The sequence below is a fragment of the Ylistrum balloti genome, unplaced genomic scaffold (genome assembly GCF_031769215.1).
Source record: "Ylistrum balloti isolate Yb309-2 unplaced genomic scaffold, AGI_CSIRO_Ybal_v1 Utg369992, whole genome shotgun sequence".
NCBI lineage: Eukaryota > Metazoa > Mollusca > Bivalvia > Pectinida > Pectinidae > Ylistrum > Ylistrum balloti.
The window spans coordinates 629,930-652,579 of NW_026782074.1; the positions used below are offsets into that span (position 1 = coordinate 629,930).

Genomic DNA, 22,650 nt, shown 5'->3' on the forward strand with positions numbered 1-22,650 from the left:
CTTTTCACTGCCTGTTTAGGTACCACTGAATGAGGATTAAGACCTTTACATAGACTGTATCATCATTAAACGTCTAATCAGTTATCATTTCTTTTATAACATTTAGATCTCTCAGTACAATATTATATATATATAAAGATTGTACAGAACATGCAAATGAAAATCACATGTTCGACAGAATTAAGAACAAATAGTAGAGCCAAAAATGATATAAATTGCATCATTCAGCTGTTTTCTTCCTATTAGACCCACCGGCGATACTGAGGTTCTAAATTGCACAAAAGAAAAAAAAACAAAGCGTGACATTTTTTACACAGGAATTTGAGATAGATACAATACTTGCCAAATAATAAATAAAACTGTTTAATACCGCCGTTTTGGCCTTTAAGTACACTTCATTCATGCAATGGTTCAAAAGTGGAGAAATCTAGCAGCAATGAAGTAAACTCAATTGGTTAAAATGAAGAAATATTGACATGGCCAACTGCTCTTGGTAGCCAGATAATCAGATAGAACTACTTATTTTTTAAAGAATATATTCTACTATTCGCGATAAATAACACGTGACATTCAGGGATTTCGGCTTACCTTGGCAACTGCATATCTCTATCAAAAGCTGTTTCATGATAAGACAAAGTTTTGTCAAGCAATTTTCATAGATATCAGTTATGAAACCATTAAACATATCCCAAAATGTATAAATATATTAAGGTAAAATTTCGTCATTAATGCTTTTTTAGAGGTGATTTACTTATAAAGCTAAAACAAAGTCAGTTTTTTTCATCACTCATCTCAAATATGTTTCATCTTTTTGATACAGGTCAGTATGGAAAGTTCACTATGCTAATCTATATCCCATTTTATTTATACAATTGATTCCTTTGAAGCTGCCCATTCGCATTACCATGTCTACCAGAAAACCATAATATATCATTGGACAATATGGAAAAGAACAACTTCCACTATATAGTGTAATAAGGGTGATGGCTCTATTCCTTTATTGTGATTTCTAAATAGTAACCGTGCTTCTCCTATATAAGGTGTTAAAATCTATATTCAATGACCCGCTAAAAATATTATGATTTTCGTAAACAGATGGCACAAAAACTTACTATAAAGAAATTCATGAGATGCATGTTGGTCAAGACAAATGGAACGTTTTCAAGACATCATTAATATCTTCTATTTGAAAATGTGACATTACTTAGATTGACCAACATTTTCACCCTACCGGTACACTGACATTATTCTGCGTGTATCTTTCTACAGTATCATTAAACTGTCGTCCTGCTGTTTCGTATATTCTCGTCTGTAATTATACTTATAGAGCATCTGTCGACAGTGCAGGGAACTAATATAATAGGTAAAGAGAACAAATGCATTCACGTAGAAGTTACACTGATGAGAATACGTTTGTTATTTGATTTGAGGTTAAAATGTACAGGTAAAACACAAGAACTGTATTTTATTTGTTGTATACGAATAAAAGACTATTTGTATGTGGTTACTGCATAATAGATTGGTTGATAATGTATTAATTATTTGAAGATAATACCTTGCATATTAATGCAAAATGAGTGTTATCATTTTGAACCATATATATGTTGCAGCTGATAAATTGGCAACGCACAACACTGAGGAAAACTGAGTGAAGTTGTATTATCTATATCGTTCTTCAGTCTTTATGGCATGTTTTGTCACGTCTCTGCATCTACAATCTATCTGATCCAATATGAAGACCTTTATATTACTATTTTTGTTCTTGATGTCAATTATTGAGAGGCAAAAATGACCGCTATCTTAAAAAACATTCTATGCTTGTACTCCAGTTTCACATATGTCACAGAGCTGAAATCTTGAGGATATGTTGAGACAGTCATCGAAGTAATACTAGATCAGTGAACACCGCTTGAAAAAAATAAATCCTAATTTTTCATACATTCAGTATTTTGATTTTACCCATTCTGATCCTGAGATATTAAAGTTTTAAAGTTACTTTTACTAACGATAGTCGGCTTCCTCGCTATGTTGCTTAGCAAAACTGTGTGTCCAATTCTTTTCACGGAAACTGACTTTAATTATTGCTGTATTATATATAACAAATAAAGTTTCGTCATCAATAGTATTTCAAGATATTTCCAGAGAATGAAAATGTATTTGCTTGAAAAATATTAATAATTATCAAAGTAACTTTTTATTGTTTTTATTGAGGACAACTCCTTTGTGTCTAGAAAAACTGGCAATAATTTTAACTCTACTTTAGACATCAAAGATACATAGTTGAATAGGTTTAAATATCATTTAACAAATGAAAAATGTTGAGCAATGAGAAATAATATTTAATTTTTTTTTTTTTTTTTGATGAAGCTATTAATCTCTCAAGATATCTATATACTTTGGGGAAAGCTTTTAAGATTACGTTATTGTAAGAACTAACTTCTTGTTTCATAAATGAATTAAAAAAGACTAAACAATTGGATAAAAACATTGCTTTGTTCTTTGATGTTTAATAGTGTATCTTTTGCTATGTGACTAATGCCGCTTCAGCTCCATTAACGCAAATTGTCTTATCATCATTTCCTTTTTTTGACACAAGATAATTTCTTTTTTTCCGTACGAGGGCACTGATAGGCATAAGGGTACTCATACCACACAGAAAAACAGATTTTATCATGTATCACATTCATCTTGATAAGCATATTGTTGTCACGGGGATGATTACCAACACATATTATACATCCATATTTTCATGCTGACACTCAAATTGCATAGTCATGTGTAACAATTCTTATGAGAATAAAACGCTTAATGATGATTCCATGGTCGTGATCAGCAGTATCAATTCATTTGACATTTCTATAACCATTATACATGTATTTTGCATTTTCGTATTCCAGAAGATTGAGTGGTACACGGGAAATAGGAATACTTATTTGTGTGTTTAATAACTTGAGTATAAGCTTTGTTTTTTTTCCTGGTGAATTTGATGCCTTCAGCTTTGATTTAAACCTTTCTGTCTTCCGCAGATGTTACCATATACACGTCAAAAAGTTGTTAATTTGAGAAAAAGAAATGGGTGAACGAGCATTACGTCACTAAAAAAATAAACATTCATTTGATAAAAAAAAATCAGCATTTCGAACTTTGCCAATGTAACTTTAATTATTCTATTTTACTGAAACACACGTCTTAACCTTTTTTTCTAAAGCAACCTTCTATTAGTCATTTCAACGTTAACTTGAAATATTAGATAGCGACAAGGCCAAAAGTGGAGATGCTAGTCTATTGATACAACTAATTGAAAACATGTTAATTATTTTTCTTCTTTCAAACCATGTTTTCCGCATTCGAATCATTTTATATTATCTCGACGACGAATGGCCATCTGACAAGTTTGTTATCCAAATACACAATATGGTATTACGAAGGCCTGTTATGTCGTCATTGTCAAGTCCATCTTCTAGATACATGTCGAAACCCTGCATGTGTTATTTGGAACGGGATAGGGCCGTGGTGTCAGGTGAGGGGAGGGCACTGTTATACATATGTAAGATTTTTTCCAGAGCGAAAGAGCAAACATTAAGTAATAAAGCATGTCGTCCGAATATTACGATGTAATCGATACATCTGAAGAATTTGCATTGCTACTGGTTAATTGAATAAAGAAAAACACCATTGCCAAGGTTCTAAATGGCCAATTAATGAGATTTGCTGTTCCTCTGTTGCTGAATTCTCACAATGTACAGTCTCATTGGAATTGAGCACGGAGGATTATAGCCTGTTGGATACAATGGTGTGACGGAAGAACATCTGCTGTAACTAGGGATAGTCTTTCAAAGTCAATTGCCGACGAGACTATCCTAAAACTCATGACGTTAGCAAATGATCGTTCAAAACTGAGCCATTGAAGAAATAAACTATATTGATGTACAGCTGCACAGCTGTTTCTATCTTGGTACTATTGGCCGTCACCCTTAAATCAACTTTTATATTACAGATGACTTTATATCATTTATTAACTGAATTATGAACTTCTGGTATGGGATTTGGTTGTGTCTCTCTATTTCTAAATGTGTATTACATTTAAACTTAATAAAGGTTTAGAGAGGTATTAAAGCTATGCACTGCAGTTCCATAAATTTTTGTTTAATACATCCATTGGTATCAATTGCCTCGTTATATTGACAGATCTAAGATGTCATTTTGTCTGACATTTGTTCAAGCAAAATGTCTTCTGAAACACGTAGTTCATCTAAAGTTTTTCTGTTGTCGCTTTTATCTAAGCATTATCTCGTTTCGTGTTTCATTAATGCCCACCACAATATTATTTTCGACGTTCATTCATATATTTCCAATGTGTGGATGACAAAAAATATCTTGTAAGCTTTATAGACTTGTCAACTATCAACTTACCTTAACCTACGCCTGTTTCAAGATGCGAAGAAATATAACACTGACAATTTTATCAGTTCCTTATTCTAAGATGAAAATACAGCACAAATAACATATCAACTCCGGAATTGATTTTGTTTTCAGAGACGAGAGCAAATTAAAAAAAAACCTATGCCAAGAAACGAAATGATAACGTGAACGAGTGTTATTAATCGATGTATAAATTTGGCGTTTAAGTATGAAGATTCTTTACTCGGACGTTATAATGTGGAATTACCGTATTCTTCGGGACATCTCTAAAATTACCGAAATGTCAGCAGGATGTTACTTCAAAGTCAAATGCTGGGCTAAATATGAACGATAAATTAATTAATACCAGGAATCCCTGAGAGAGACCAAGGATAATAAGATCAAGGATTCCGGAAGGTTAAGCGTCCACTATCATCGACGACTTGGTATTCCAATACCATGAACATCACAACACTCAGAGGGATTTGCTTACATAATTCGTTAGTTCGTAATTTGCAAAATTTGGTATCCATAAAGAACATATGGTAACCCGCAGCCCCACGACACTGCCAAGGATGCACATAAGGATTCTGGCGAAAGCTCAAAATCCAAAATAAACAAGGCAGGTAGGTTCACATATTTCATCGTTAATCAGAAGCAAGTTATCTTAATAAAGACGCTTGGTTACTTAGTACCCTGCATTAAACATGGGTTCAAAGCCATACTAGGAATTTCAGTCTATACTTCTATATCCTTTAAAGTATGAATAACTCATAACTCACTTAGGTGTTAGTGTGGCACATCATGGGCGCATATACAATAGATGAAATGTACGCTTGTGTATTGATATAAGCATATCATACCATGACAATTAGACGTATCAATGACCCTTCAAAGCAGATAACATATATCCTTACCATTATAGTACTTGATAGTGAGTCAAATTTGAATCAGCAAATCAAATCATTCCACTAAGTGCCATAATGTGTATTTACATGTATATATTTTCGGAAAGTATTCATATTTCAACATTGTGGTCAAGACACGATATTAAAGTTTAATCTGAACGTTCATTGAATGAAATAAGACAAGTACCAATGAGTCATTTATTTCAGAAAACTGACTATGTTTAAGAGTTTCACAAATGTTCAATGACATGATCACGATGACGAAGAACAAATACTACCGAATAACACCTTTCACTAGTGACGAAATGCACTTTTTGGCCTGCTAATTATTATTCTATTTTCTCTTGTTTTGAACATAAAAAAATCACATGAAGGGGCGAAAATGCTGTATTGTGAGTTGACGTAATAGTCGTAGTGGATTACTATACATCTATTAGCAATCAATAATAGTGAAACCGTGCGTGTTTATACAGTGAGGCCTCCCCCCTAGCCAACCAATATCCAATACCTTGTCTCATTGCTCAGTCTGATAAACCGATCCATGATTCCTGACCATCCCTATACTGGGCTAGGTAGTGTCAATGTATGCCGTTCACGGGGGCGGTAAACACTAAAACTACACATTCTTAACCGACACGCGATTGTAGTCGTTAACCAGAAACACTCAATACAAATATCGGTGATTTAAAAAGTTTCACATCAAAGAGGAAAGAATAACGTTTGGCAATACAAGACTCGTTCTTAGATAGCACACCTATAGAAGATCTTCTAAACAGTAGATATTTAAACGCTAAGTTGACAGTTAGCTTTGTTGGAGTTCTCACACACCTGTTGGCCGTTACTTTGGACCTCACAACTAAAGATGAATCACAGGTGTATCTGGTTATTTGCTGCGACATGTTGTGTATATCTATCCGTTAATTTTTCATCTGTATCAGCAGGTAAGTGTTAAAACGTTATATTAATTTTCTCAGAACTTTTACTTTGTGTTGTAGTTTCTGAACTCTTTGTAAAAAGTCCTTGTTTTTGAAATTGTAATATAATACAGATGATCCTGTCATCGAGCATATCCGTAACACGTTTCTTTATGATGATATTGTGATACTATATCTTAAAGATTTGCTATGTGTCGAATATCATATCATGTTTATCAAGACAAACATTCTTTAAGACAAGCAAAATTAGTGTATGATGTACAGAAAAGTAACAGATCAATTGATCAAATTTATGAAGACATCATGTTATCATAACTACCATATCCCTAAAATGTACTGTACTTAAATAACCTAAAGCTCGGTAATTACCGAGGAAAGTTAAAATGTTTAGATGCCAAGTCATAACGTTCACCATTTGCTATGTTCTTTTTAGAAAAAGGAGAAAATCATATTTCATATTAAAAGTACTTGAAATGAATAAACTTCTGCATCAATATTTCGTTTATTCAGACATTATACAACAAATCCACACCATTACCGTTGTATGACAGAACTACAAAGAATACGTATGGACGATAGGATACTAAATAATATTCACACGATGTCTGAAACATTAAGTTCAGTTTAAACTTTCCATAAACTTTAGTAAGCGATGTTTTAGGTTGTCCTTACTATTTTTCACAATTCTGTATTTGTCGAGTGATATTCATCTTCTAAACGATGATAACCTGATTGAGGTTTAATGATGTACAGACACGTTTATATAGAAATTCGAATCCCGGAATGACATAGGTAACAATAGTGATATCGATATATTCTAGTAAGTATGGCGCATTGAAATCGTTTCAAAATGATGGTTTTTTTTAAATATGAATATGAAAAGATGGGAAAAGATGTGTATCCATAATAGAATGAAGTTGTTGGATCGTCAAAATAGCAGCGAAAAGCTGTTCAAAGGTCCGTTATCGACAGCATGGCATTTTACTAGTAAACTAGTTCGAACCTCTCTCATAATTTTATCGGCGATGCTTTATTCTATTAGAGTACATATCATATTAAACTGTCAACCAAACCTGTAAATCTTCGATAGAAAAGAAAATTCGTTATATTCAAATAGGAAAACTCTATTATAAAACAAATTAAACGGCAAAAAAGTGCGCTCCTTTGGGGAATCATTTCCATTGATTCCGGTAATGCTTTGATTGTCCTACTCAAAATTGTTTCGTCGACTTGTGATTTTTTGTGTTATAACCAGATGTCGTTCCAAAATTTGCTCACAAATGAGCAACAACAGTGCAAGTACCACCGAAGCTGCAAGAGATTGTCTCTTATAGGCATTTTATAGTTATCTTCAAAATAAGCTTGCCACGTTTTTCATTTAAATCATATGTGAAAGAAATGATTGGTTACGACAATTTCAATTTCATGGTTATGATATATGTTTAAGTATAAACATTACGATAACCAGTGCAGGAATATGAAATTAATGTTCTCTCTTTACTTGTATCTGGAATCCGCTACAGAAGTTGCTATCATAACGCTATAGACATATACTGGTGTGTTTGTAGGAAAGCATAAAGGCGGTTAAATACAGTATACGTGATAATAAGTCGACTTTGAAAGCTTAGAATATGAGCATATTAATTAGATGGATAAACATACGTTCTAACCATTAAGGAAATTCCATTGCCAGTGGAGTAGACCTTCATATGATCTTTATTTCTTAAATGGTTGATTTCATGTAAATGATTCTCGTCGCTTCCGGATAAAGAGTACGGTATTTGCTGTTGAGTGGAATTGATTTCTGTGTGTTTTATCAGGAATCTATATGGATTAAGGTAAATGCCATTTAAGACTTTCACTCAGGTACGCAGGAATGTCATATGTCAGAAGTACAATATCAGAATATGTGTGAACACAAGTTTTATCTTAAAATTAGCTCAAAAGAAATCGATAATTTATCAATGGTCTATTTTTTCTGTTGAAAGCTATACGAATCATCAAGCTTTGATCATTTAAAGTTCCCTCTGGTCTGATATAAAATATTGCGTCCCAGTATCCATTTTAACTTCCGTACATCTTACGGGATCAGTATTATCTTTATATTAGTTATGCGAATCAAATTAAGGTGCAGGCGTTGTCATTTGATGTTCAGCTACAGTTTTGTAATACGAAAAATATACTGATGCAAAGCATTGTCGGATGACATCTTTGGTATTAGTTATTATCAGGTACCAATGAATTCCTATCTCTCGGTTTAGGCAACCTCGTGTATTATCATTTAATTTTTATGCTTGTTGTAAGATGTTTCATTGTGAGAACGTGCCGCATCTTAAACCACATTATTACGGAAACAAAAGTTTCATAAATTCGATTTTTTATGCATTATTTATATCTTAAGTTTGTAAATTAGATGTTACATGAACAAACCTAATTTACTATTTAATTATTCATTTCATTTTACAGGCTGGAGAGGTATGCATCAGCTAGCACTAATGTTTAGAAATGTAGATATAGATAGATATGTATGTTTAGCAGAGTCTAGTATATATTTATCCAATCATATAAACGTGCACATAAAATATATCTTTACATCGGCAAGATGTTCATGGAATATCAAGTATTCCTGTCTGAAACGTATATGACATGTATGTTGTGCCACTTCACTGAAAGAATACTCATTCTGTTGTACTGCAATCAGTATCAAAGCTTGTTTTTATGAAAACAGTGTAAAACCAACGAACATACTTATTCATAGTTTGGCTATCATCTCGCCATTCGAGTGTTATCTACAAATTAGGATGATTTGGCTTATCTGAATATATGTAAATACCCCAATACGTTAGTTCTGATTATCAACCCTGAACTCCATTTCCGCAGTTTAAAAAATCCTCTTAATCCCGTTTTGATAACAACCATGTAACCATTGTACTCCACCTCCTAATTTGCTGAAACACTACAATGGCACGATGCTGATCACTAGATCTAGGTTACTGCATGCTACTGAATATATAAACAGCCATATGGAACTTTAATACGCGTCGTTCATATCTATGCAATGTTTGATGTTTCAGCCAAATTAGAGTATAATGTAAACTTATTGTAAATGTAGCTAGATAACATAATTAATATACAATATCACAATATACCACTGCAGCACCAATAACACTGCAGCACCATTCTGTTTCAGAGAATTACCTTTAATTATCGTATCACCATACGTTAAATCAACTCCTGTATACTATATATTCTTCGTATATATATGTTAATATGTATTCAATTTGAAGATTGAAAAGTCATTGTCTTTGTGTGAATAGCCAGGGAATATCTGTATTATTATTCTCCTTGATTGTAAAGTTTACTGTTTTAAGCTAAGCAAGATTCACAATATCTATTTAATATATAGTCAGTTAAGCATATACCAATAGTGTATGAATGGTTTCCACATGTAGCGGTACTTTAGCTTGTACTGTACGTTTAGTGGCGATACAGTATTTATGTATTGTCAATTAATGTGCGGTGTACTTAATTGTATTGTACTGAGTCCCCATTCAACCATATCATAATGCATATACATTCGTCCATCTACAAATGTTTTATTCAAACGTTAAAAGTTCATTCTAGTTCAATTCCTATAAAACAGTTTTGTCACTAATCATCAATAGTTTCTGTAATGAGTTGATAAGTGTAGTTAAGGTGAACGTTAACATGTCATTGAAAGTTAAAACAAGGTAGACTTGTAAGGTGTTTGGATTTCGTTTTCTTAGCATCTCTCAAAAATAGCCGATGCGAATGAAACTGAAATGTGTATTGTTTATAGTGTCAATACGAGTTTCCCCTACCAAAATCATAAAACGGGGTTAATATAACATCATATAACGGGGTTAATGTAACATCATATAACAGAGTTAATGTAACATGATATAACGGGGTTAATGCACAACTTATAACGAGGTTAATGTAACATCATATAACGGGGTTAATTTAACATCATATAACGGGGTTAATGCAACAGCATATAACGGGGTTAATTTAACATCATATAACGGGGTTAATGTAACATCATATAACATGGTTATTGTAACATCATATAACGGGGTTAATGTAACATCATATAACGGGGTTAATGCAACATCATATAAAAAGGTTATTGCAACATCATATAACGGGGTTAATGTAACATCATATAACAAGGTTATTGCAACATCATATAACGGGGTTAATGCAACATCTTATAACGAGGTTAATGTAACATCATATAACGGGGTTAATTTAACAGCATATAACGGGGTTCATGTAACATCATATAACGGGGTTAATTTAACATCATATAACGGGGTTAATGTAACATCAATTAAAAGGGTTCATGTAACATCATATAACGAGGTTAATGTAACATCATATAACGGGGTTAATTTAACAGCATATAACGGGGTTCATGTAACATCATATAACGGGGTTCATGTAACATCATATAACGGGGTTAATGCAACATCATATAACGGGGTTATTGCAACATCGTATAACGGGGTTAATGCAACATCTTATAACGAAGTTAATGTAACATCATATAACGGGGTTAATGCAACATCACAAGACATGGAATTCTCGTTCGTTACTTCGAATCTATGACACCCATGAAATCAATATTTGCCGAAAGCCTCATCAGTTAGTGTTGATTTTAATGCCGAATCAACTATATAACCAGCGTAATCACATGGTAGTACATATGTTATCATAACACATTACTAGAAAACAGTACTTGAGGCATGTCACCCGGTGCAGATCATAATCGGGTGTTTAAATAGTGACATTCTTTGGAGACTGTAAACTGTTCATTTCTGATGGCTGCACACAGTCCGTACAGCACATGATATTGTTCAAATGAAGAAAATATATATATATTAGGGAAATGTAATTTTAGGATAACTATTGATTTATTGATAAGTCTTAAAGGCTACGATGTATATAATGGATAACTCTAACATATGCATACATGTAAATGAGTTGTTCTCTATTCTGTTATCGTCCTATGTAAGATTAGAACGATAATCGAACACTGACACCAGCTAGCGTCATTAGTAAAAATCCATTACTTTAATGCCATCTATTTTATAATAATGATAATATTAATTTTGTGGTGACTAGTTGATTTATGCCACAAAGCAATAATATTAGATAATCCTGATTGTAAAATCGTTATACTTCACTGTTATCACGTAGATTATATTTTATTGCACTAGGCCTGGTATATGCTATTATCACATTTATCATAAGCAGCTTCCGATGTGAATAATGAAATACCGTATAGGGGAAAATGCATTTAAGAGAAAAAATAAGGGAAGACAAACAGCAAACCAATGAAACTCTGACCTAACAATTTCATCTTGTTACAATAAAGCTGATATCTTTACTGCAAAAAAAAGACGCCAAAAATTCAATATAATCATGATCCATGCTCAAAGTGTAATATATCATTAAGGCAAAATATAAACAAAAGAAAGATTTACACGCAGATTACTGAAAATGAACAAGGAGAATAAGACCAAGTGTTCCCGAAGAGTAAGCGTCTTCTGCTTTATCGACGACACCCGCCTTGTAAAACTTGGTCAATCCAAGTAAGTAATGTCACATTCTCAAATAAGAACAAGGTATACAACAACAGACAAACTAACGAGCATCAAACTCGTCCAACTTCATGTCGCACAAAGAAGGATAATATTTCTTAAGGAGACCATTTCATGAATCTATATCATTTGAAACCCTGTGTTACGAGTTTATCCATCAGTTGATGATTTCTTGCACGAAAAATCGTGATAATGGGAACAGGGCCTAAAGATGTCCCCATACGCTTTAGAAATGTATATGTTCGATGTTAAGCAAATGAAGATTACATGATGCCAACATTAATAACAGATTTTTACCTCCAACAACGATTCGTGATATACACAATGGGTGTGCAGAACACAAGGGAATTCCATGAATGTTTGTCCATCAAATATTTACAAACAGATCAATTTGAAATACAAATCAAATGAGACAACAACAATCATCGATCTCCGATAAATACAATGTTAGACGAGAAAAAGACATAAACAAACATTTTAAGTGGCATTATAAACACGATGATTCAGCTCTATAGATCGGTATAAATCTGACGGAAAAAACATGTCAGCATTGAACGAACCAGCAAAACAATGTAATGCTATCCGGGTTTGTCGATATGATACCAACTACCAGTAACTACTTGTATACACTGTGTGTATAAAAGGGCCTCTAAGCTATCACTTGGGCGTCTAAGTAATTCGCTCTCAAACAGTACCTAAAACATCATTACAAACAACTTATAACTGACCACAACAATGACTGTAACATGTTGTCAATTACATTCCTTAAATGTAACGGCGAATAAAAAGCAACTCAGTAGGCTTAATTGTTGTTTCTATAAAATCTTTTGATCAAACGGAATAGCTAACATATTTACGTTGAAGAAATTTATTGTATGATATATTTTTTTGACAATATTGACTCTACATTGTTTTCATGTAGAGTAACTTGAAATTTAATTGTTAACGTTATTTCCAGATTCACAAGTAGGAGCAAATAGCATCGAATTTCAACAGTAAAACTAACATTAAAAATATCTTTGATAATTTATTTTTTAATAAATGACAATGAGGTAAGAAAATATAAATGTGTGCTTTCATTTTCACAATTTCTGTCGTGCGTGTTAGGGTGTTAAAGTTCCCTAACCATTTTGTTCTGAATATTTATATATCACATAATCAATAAAGCATAACTATGAGTAACAGATCGTCATGACAGCTTAGTAACTATTTACAAGTAATATTCTGATAGAATTCCCGTTCCGTTGCTAATTTTTAACCAAAAAAGACCAGGTGCAAGGTTATAATACATGTCGCAATAGTATTGTTACCAGACAGAGAAATAACTAAAGTTCCATGTGAATATTGTGCATCCACATGATTCTATTTAACAGACACGTTTATCGCCACTACAAATTTCTTTTGAAACGCTTCGTAAGCAATATGCGATGTGTGTAATTACTTTGATAATAATTTGTATTCAATGTCATAGGCTTTTAAGAAAACGCTTATCAGACAGTCATGAAAGTAGAAATTTATATCATTCCTGACTGTGTCATTATATTGGGCACTCATTTATGACAAGTCTAATAATGAGCGTTGGCCATTTACCACCATAGAAAACAACCACGGGGAAATATATAGTACATTGCGACACAGCGTCGACTCGCCGGACGTATATAACCACCCACTGGCAATAGACGAATGTCTGTCAACGTCAAACATTAACTTCCATCTCTCCTTTTCTACAGGAAATACAATTTTAGTATAAAAGGTAAAGACAAATCAACGTCCGTTTTCCTTATATAAAAATAGACACAATACAAACATTAAAACGAATTCGTCTTCGTTTTTGTCTGGTCATGAATGCTACTGTCTTCAGTAAAAAAATCCGGACTACTTTATACTATGAAGCAAGGAAGTTCTGGACACATCGAAAACAAAAAATGTATAAGCCTTCTTAATGTGTTTGTGCTATAACATGACAGTGGTTTTCCATCATGAAACATTTCGATCACACTCCATGCCTCGTTTGAAGTTCCATCTTCAAAATGTGAGATAGAATATAGAGACGTCTACGAACTATTATAATATGTCTGTTTAAAATCAATTCCAATTTGAACACTTGCCTTATAAAGTATTACATCGGGTCGCTTGGTTTAGCAGTATCCAGGAAGGGACACCTTGGCTGACTGTGTATGTTAATATTTCGTCTATCGAATTTGATTGTGAAATTCTAACATCTCTTTGAACATTTCATGGTGAATTATTTTCAATGAAAGTAGACTTTAAAACACATATACATATTGTGAGTAATGTCTATCTTGATCCGAACTAAAAACATTCGGGATTTTTTTCAGAACTTGGCAGACTAACATATCTATACAAAACAGAGTGGCTTCCAAGGAGTCTTTCACAAGGAAGAAAGAGCTATAGGGCCTTGGAGCGATATATCTGGAACGCAAATTATTGTTTAGAATCGTGCTGAACACTAGTATATGTATAAAGGGACATTTCCTCTCTAAGAATACTCATTTATGATACTAATGGTAGATAATACGGTTCCCCTGCGGCCTATCTTGTCGTCTTGTCTACTTCCTCTATATTACAATGGTGTATGTCTCACTTGAGGTTACCAATAACATCTGAGGTTCACCCTATCCATTATCGCCAAGTTCATGCGATGTAGAGATGTGCAGTCAGTGAGGGACAATATTCTATCTATGCTGCATTAGTTGCATCTCAATACAGGTGGAGGAATCAATTCGGTCTCATCAGAATCACTTTATAACGTGTATTCATTTCCAAAAGTATTATTACATGGGTGTATTAATTACATAACTCACAGTCATCTAGTTACATATACATAAACAAGGAAAAAGTCATTGTGTGTTTAATTCAATGACGATCGTTCTAACTGTTGTAAGATTTCCTCATCTTGCCTACCAAAACCAAACAGCTGATGGTTACACAAAAATGGAACGATTGGTCATTCGAAGCTTGTTGGTATTTGTGTGAATAAACTCACAAAATTGTGCTGAATCAAATTGACAAATAACAATAATCTGTAAAGATCTTTTCTCTGTAAAGTCTACAACATTGAAATATCAAAAGAAAATCGAGTTATTCACAATGCTTATTCTGGAAGTCCTCCTACATCACGATGACCACTGTATTTGTTTGCATTGACTTGTTTTAATCTACATTATCGTCATCACAATCTGGCGACTTTCTATACTAATTATAGGTATCATTATGTGCTATCTTCATTTGTTTTTTCTTCTTACGTATGTCTATTTTCGATCTCCTCTCTACAGCAAGCAGTCATTTACATCTATCTGATCCAGATCGCTAGTATGTTCCAGATGCATCTCAGTTATAGCAGTGATGCAAACGAGTATGCGACTCTGATCAATGATTTCCCCGGTTGCCAGAGATTGCATCCACGGCGATGTTTGTCTATTTTTGATTGAGAATGAATGAAAAATTGTATTCACGAGATAAGCTTTCGGTATACATGGTATTTTGTTGATCAGACTACAACCACGGACTGAGATTGAATGAAATGTGCCTGGGGTTCTCACAGAGTTCATATGACATTTCTATCCAAACCACATTATTATCAAATCAAACAAGTCTTTTACATCTCGATATTTTTATTTCTTTTAACAAATTGAAATTAAGGCTTCTTTTGCAGGTCTACAGAATAAATGTTTGTGATAACCACTTTTCGTTATCAGTTCTTTCAACAACTTTGAATCAACTTTGATTTGATCAATTATCTTTTTAACGAAATAAATCTAACATATTAAAGAACACAAAGCTCAGTTTCTTTGTCTAGTGGTATCATGCCCTCCAACATTTGATATCAGACCTTCGTCTTAGATGTATTATCATTGATTAAACTCAGTGATTAAATTAAATAAACGACAGAAGTTTGCTTTGATAATAACCTCCATAATCAAAGCCAATATATTGTACATGTTAGAGTTCTTGAGATGTGTCTTGCCATTTAAACATTGACGTGTTACGGCATTATTTCTTTCTGTTAAAATCTTTTAGATATGATGAAGATGTTTCATTGTCACCACCGGTCCATCTTGGTTAACCCCTCTTGCACATGTCGTAATATTATCTGTTTTGTTTTTTAACAGGCAAATGCCGAGGGAGATGGTCAATTCACGCATGTTTAGGAGGTAAGTGACAAAGTTTTAGATTACATTTATTATCATTCATGTATAATAAAACGCAATACATAAATTCACAGAAATTCGTATTACATTTGAATTTTATTAAGCTATCACAAACAAGTTGAAAAGAAAGCATTGCACCAAAGGGAGTTTGCTATTTCTTTGAGGATCGATCTGAGAATGGCAATAAAACACCTCCACTTTCGCATTCATCTTGACTCTGTAACTCACCATGTTTTACCCTTTACATCACAACGGTGGTACAAGGTTGTCGTTAAGATGAATTGTTTACTTGATGTTAAATTTTAACGCTGTTCTTGTGCTGGAACATTTCCCAGCACAAACATTATTTTGGCGTCATGTGTATCTGATACTAAACTGACATTGAAAAGATAGTACAAACGACGCACATTGGAATAACACCTCTTGATAAAAAGTTAGGGTTAGACCCAGTGAAGTCAAACATTAAATTAAACTGCAACTTACAGCTATTTCGTCCTTGTAAGATTCGTCGGTGATGCTACGGGCCTAGATAATGAAACTTAGGTGACGACTGAGGAATTTCCAAACTGATCGAAAGAATGTCGAAATCTAGATGGGAAAGTGCAATTGCCCTTAATTTCAATAAATTTCGGTATTTTCATGATCTGATAATTTCAAAAGAAAGCATGTACATGTGTATATTCTGAACTGTGCAACCCTATTTGAGAGCATCTAGATGTGACATGCGGGTGGCGGCAATCCTCTGGGACAAAAAGTCCACTAGAAGTGCCTGCGACTTCGAAGATTGTACAAACAAACACAAATGAATAGCTCTTTTTGTAGAGTAAGACACAATGGTGTGTTTTACATGTATGTCTTTTGTGTAATTCTTACATGTTGTAGGCGTTAGATTCTGAATGTGAACTTCAGACCCATTTGTTAAACACAGCCTTGTATTTAACGATTAAATTCGTATATTGTATATGACGCCATTTTAGAATGATCACATACAATGTAGTTCATGTGCTCTTGTTTGTATAATCAGTTGCCATATGACCACCAGTACTATTTTTTTAATGTATCGAATTCGAAAGCGAAGAAGTAGTATCTGACTTAGTTGCAATGAACACGTCATGGCATCGAGGTTTGAAACCGCTATGATAATTATCAACCACAAAAAAACGTTCGAAAAGAAAATTACAAACTTGTAAATTGTTAAAGCAACATTTTAATGCCCAAAAATAATTCACCGCGGGCCTTAATTTATTCTGACTCAAAATGGCCTTTTTTAATGGTACAGCAACACATGTATACTTTAACGTGGCGACATTAATATATCGCTTATGACCCAGATGATATGCAATGTTTCCATAGACAAATCAAGACGAAATGTGACAAGTCAACACTGAAGCCATGGCTTTATTCTGAGAACTCCATATTTGGATACTGAAACCTCTGTTACAATACGCATTTGTTTTATTAGCCCCGAGCGCGTGTCTAAAACTACTTCTACCAATAAAGTAATTGAAGCCGTCAAAGCCGGCTTCCTTTTTAAAACGAGAATCTAGCAACATCAAATTTGAGTGACAGGACGTCAGACAGTAATCCGCTGACCAATAGCACGTCATTGCAATGTTACGAGTGACTATCAAGGAGGTACAAAAAGGGCATGAGTGTCGTGTATTTCTAAGTTAGAAAATCAGAACTACACAAATCTATAAAATCTGATATTTAAGAGAGACAAAGCGGACAGATATACATTAAGATACAACATTACGTTTCTTATTTTTTATTGTAACTTCCTTGTTTTGAAAACATGAAAAATGCCCAAAATGTCAGAGAGATGGTTTGAGTCATATCAAGATTTAATAATACAAGTTTATGTTAGAGTCGGTTTTCTTTTGTCATTTATTATAGATGTATCAAAGTAAAAATTAAATGTTAGTAGATGTGAAAAACAAAAGAGTTCCGCTTATCACCTTCGACTAATGATACGTATACTAGCTAGTCATTTCAGATGCTCGGCCATATTCATCACAACGTGTTTCACTCTTCATAACATGTCTAGTTAATGTTTTTCTAGTGTCGATCAAAAGTAAGTCTTGCTATTCCGTCAACATAACCTTTTGAAACTATGACTTGAATTGAGTGACGCACAATATTCGGTACATCATAATATTATTGAATATAGTTGATGCTTGGAAGTTTTCAGTATCGAGATGCGCAATCAATAAGGTTCTGTTTAATGTACACATGAAACTCTGCCCATAAGCTGAATACGATTCTGAACGCTCCTTGGAATTCAAAGTAATGCAAACCCTTCCTTATTCATTAACGTATCGTATATTGACTCGTTCATGTATATATCTTTCAATATGTCCGTAATTGAAGCGTAATTGAAATATAATTAATTCCCAAAGCTGAGTCATCAGTCTGACCATTTGAAAAAAAAAACACGCTTGGAAAAAGACTAGTCATGGTACTGTATAGGCAATGAAATTATTCATTTATTTTTAATAAAACAAAACAAAAAGAAATATGTATTCGTCATATTTTCAAGTAACTTTACGGATTAAAAATAGGTGACGTCGTAAGATAGATTTGATCAAGAAAATATCCAGCTATAATTATACCTACTACTTATAGGGGCTGATGTGGCACACGTGTAAAGTAACCTACTCGATCTGTGAATGACTGGGCATTTTCGTTGCTTTATTGTGCGCATGGCGTCATATGCGTTATGACATTACCCTATATGAATCCTAAGTATCGCCAAGTTAGATTTTACACAGTCTATATTTCTCAGGAATGTAAACTTAAGTATCAAAGTTATGTGATAAGCATAAGATTATATCAAGTGTATCTCATGCTTTGCTAGAGACTGTGTTTCAGATATCGCATTTAGATTAACTCAAGTACATGTAAGAGCATTTACTTAATTGAATTTCAGATATTACGGTTTGCCAATATAATCGTATACTTCATTAATGAAAGAACCAACATCTTCAATAAGTACAATAGACCCCATTCCAATCAATTTCAGGGTTTGGCTGAAGTTTTCTTTAAACGATAAAGTAAAAGACCAGTTAAAAAGAACATGGACTCACAAAACACCCATTACTATACTTGTAAATGGCATGCGCATGCCGCAAACAAAAGATCGCACTTAAGATCTATGAAACGATGCCGACCTGTCTCCCAAAGGGATTTTATTTTCTGCGTTGCTATTTTCAAGTTACACCTTTGAATTATAGCCATATGCTTGACATCCATCGCGAGACCAAGCCTTGGCAGAAGGCATTATATCAACACCATCCAGTGTCACTTTCTTCCAGGAAAAGAGTAGAAAGGTTAGTTATGCGTTCTTGTCAGCGGAAACTAAGCTAATAAGCCAACACGTAGCTTCAATCGCATGGGCGTGTTCAGTTAGAATCATTTGATGTGTTCGTGTAATTGATACGTTACCAAGGTAATTGTTACATGCAATGCCCAAAGTACCTTTAATCTTTAACAAAGTGATATATATACATGCAAACTGTGCATTGGACTGTTTCGTAATAATACTTTTTAATCCATGCTGACCGAAGGAACTTCAAGGTACTTGTTAATGATCTTTTAACTGACCTTCTGTCCTTGACCTAACATAGGTCTCGTTTCAGATTATGATCTATACAGTAACATTTTTTATTTGATATTCCTTCATTTCAGTACACATGTGTTCGATATAATTGGTATAAAAAAACAGAAAGTAAAGACTATTTCAACACTGTATCAACGAGACATTTATCGTTATTTTATAGTTATTAAGTTTTAAGGAAGTGATATTGAATATCTGAAGAAACATTTAAAGTTCAGTGACATTTGGTCGCGAAATCTCCTTAACCAAACACCTTTGTTTGAAAGTAGAGATAGAGATCATTTGAGGACAGTTTTTATGAGTTTAAATAATTCATTTTGCTGCTCGAAGTGAAGAGGATGAAGGGGTTGGTGTTTCCAAACTCACCCTATGCCATTGTGATTAATATATACCACTACGTCAAAGACAATGTTATTACCAAGTAGTACAAATCGGAAGGAGTGTTTTATACTGATAGTTAATGGTAACAACCAGAACACAAACATCTACACGTATGATCGACTACCCATTATGTCCACAATGAACCCAGGTTGAAGCATTAATATTGCAATGAACAGAAATAGAACGGTAAAAATAAAAACAGAAAATGTTAAAGTACGTTCCGGATGACTGAACAATATATCCGGATCGTGAGATGGTTTGTTGGGTGTTGTGTAGTAACCTAAATATATAATGATCCCTGCCTTATACGGTCTACAGAATAATAATTCTGTTCAATTAATATAGTAATACTATAAGTGTGTGTGTGTGTTTGTTGGCGTTAAAATAATTCTGACGTGTTGGAATTTAGAGCCATAACTCCCAAGCATCTACGGAATATCTTCCATTAGGGATTAATTATGATACATCTCTAATGGTTTTCTTGATATGTGACTCATCAAAATGAATTGAGAGATAATTAAACCGAGAGAAGTCGTAAATTAGCTAGATTAATATCTATTACATTTTGATTTAATGTAAAGATATTTGACAAAAATTTTAAAGGTAATAACGCTTAATATTTCCCGTAAAACTATTATACCTTAATAGGACTGATAAATCACGAATTATCAGATAAAAGATCATAAAAGACACGTTTGAGATGTCAAGGTAATCTTTTGTTTAGTGTGAAATGAATACCTTTGCAGAAAAAATCGTTAAATGTATAGCATTGATTATTTCTTAATAATGGATTGACAGCAGCAGCAATATGAACAGTTTACTTCACCATAGACCAGTTGTTACTTAATCATAGATCTGTTGTCATTTAACTACAAACCAGTAGGCTATGCGTCATCACCTCCAATCAGAGTTTTCGGCGAATTTTTACTGATTGTTCGAGTTAGTTTCAATTTTAAATATTTCTCTTGGGCGTTGTTTACTTTACTGTGTCCATGGCCCAGAAGGTTAAATTATCTCTTGTAGTTTCTTGTTATATGGACAATCGATTGTAGGCAGAGAGACCGACATGCATTAAGGAGCTCTGAGACACTCCGGATAAAACAAAACGCACGTAAATTATTTAGAGGAAAATATAATCAAAGCGAGGCACCGGAGGTTAAGAAATATATCGTAATTGAATCTGACCCAGATGGGACCTTCCATGACTTGGAGTCGAATTTATCTTTACAGTATTTCTAGAACTCTCCGGTAATGTACATGTGCCGATGATACATTTTTAGACAGGATGACATGGTAACGCGTTAATATGATTACATATAAAAATAGATATCTCGCATTCGGAAATCAAAGTTCGTTTTATATGGAACTAAAGTATTTATTAACTAATTACTGGTCCCATTTTTTTCCATGAGTACAATATCTGTCAATAACATATCACAGACATACAAGGCCATGGGCCTTATACTGAATGTATGGGTATTGGACACATGTGGGAACCACTTGTGACGCGCTAGAAAATGGAATTAATTACCGCATCATGCAGTTTTTATCTTCTACTCAATTCAATGTCTATTTTGAACAGAATGTAATCTTCCTGGCATGTAAACGTGCATAGACATACTATTAAAGAATTGGCAAAAAAAAACTTCTCACTGTTTATCACTCCCTTTCCTGATCAATATGTGAAGTCAATCCCGACAAAGACAATATCACAAAATCTTCACGAATTCGTGTCGTCGCATTTATTTTTTCGTTTTCAATTACATCTCCCTTTGTTCATGTATAACTACATTTTAACATGAAAATAACCAGCAATCCAACCATTGATAAATCCTTTCTGTTTCCTTGGCAACGCAGCCTCACGCAGGATTTGGTTAGCAGTGTTTTGATGGGACTGGATAGTATATGATCATTGTGCTATCACTTACATAATCGTTTGTGCTACATATTTTCATTATGAACATTATTTTGTTGGTCAACATCCTCCCTACAGTAAATGTCAGGGTGGAACCTGTGCTGTTATAATTGTTAAGCTATGAAATACCTAGACTTTTTTGTTCTTTTGTAAGAATATACATAATATACAGCTACGCTTCATACTTTGCCAGACAATGGACTTACCTTTATCATACAGCTCTTTCGTCTTTCAAGTACTCAACAGCTAACAGCAAAAACGTTATAAAACCTAGACGGTGAAAGATGAATACCGAAATTAATTGAAACAAAAATGATAAATTACAGATAATTTTGCATCAAGTCATGAGCGAAAACTGAAATGTCCATTTCGAATTTCTAGGGTAAAAATTTCATATGTAAATGACGTGCACAGAAGAATTAGCTCTCCTGTCTTAGTCAATCTATTCTTTGAGTTCCATTTGCTGTTACCATAATCGTCCACCTGGGCGTTGAACATGGTGTGACATTAATTGTATGTACGTGATAAGAACACGTGTCGGTATGGTAACGTGTAGGTTCTAACATATCCACCGACACTATTCTAGATCGGCTAGTCGGATTAATCACATAAGAAACAGTCATCTAGCTGTTTTCTATTATCTCGGACCTATTTTGGGTTGGAGATGGTACATTATTCTTCGCATTTTCGAATCA

The 22,650-nt window shown here is 33.7% G+C and overlaps 1 protein-coding gene across 1 annotated transcript in view; it reads left to right on the forward strand.

Annotated features, from left to right (window-relative positions):
* Positions 1–6,171: 6,171 nt before the first annotated feature.
* LOC132547969 (uncharacterized) overlaps positions 6,172–22,650 on the forward strand; it is a 30,738-nt gene continuing 14,259 nt past the window's right edge. Inside the window, exons 1-3 of the mRNA XM_060211784.1 lie at positions 6,172–6,250; positions 8,711–8,719; positions 16,005–16,046. Coding sequence (XP_060067767.1) covers positions 6,172–6,250; positions 8,711–8,719; positions 16,005–16,046 — 130 coding nt within the window. The remainder of the gene's footprint in view (positions 6,251–8,710; positions 8,720–16,004; positions 16,047–22,650) is intronic.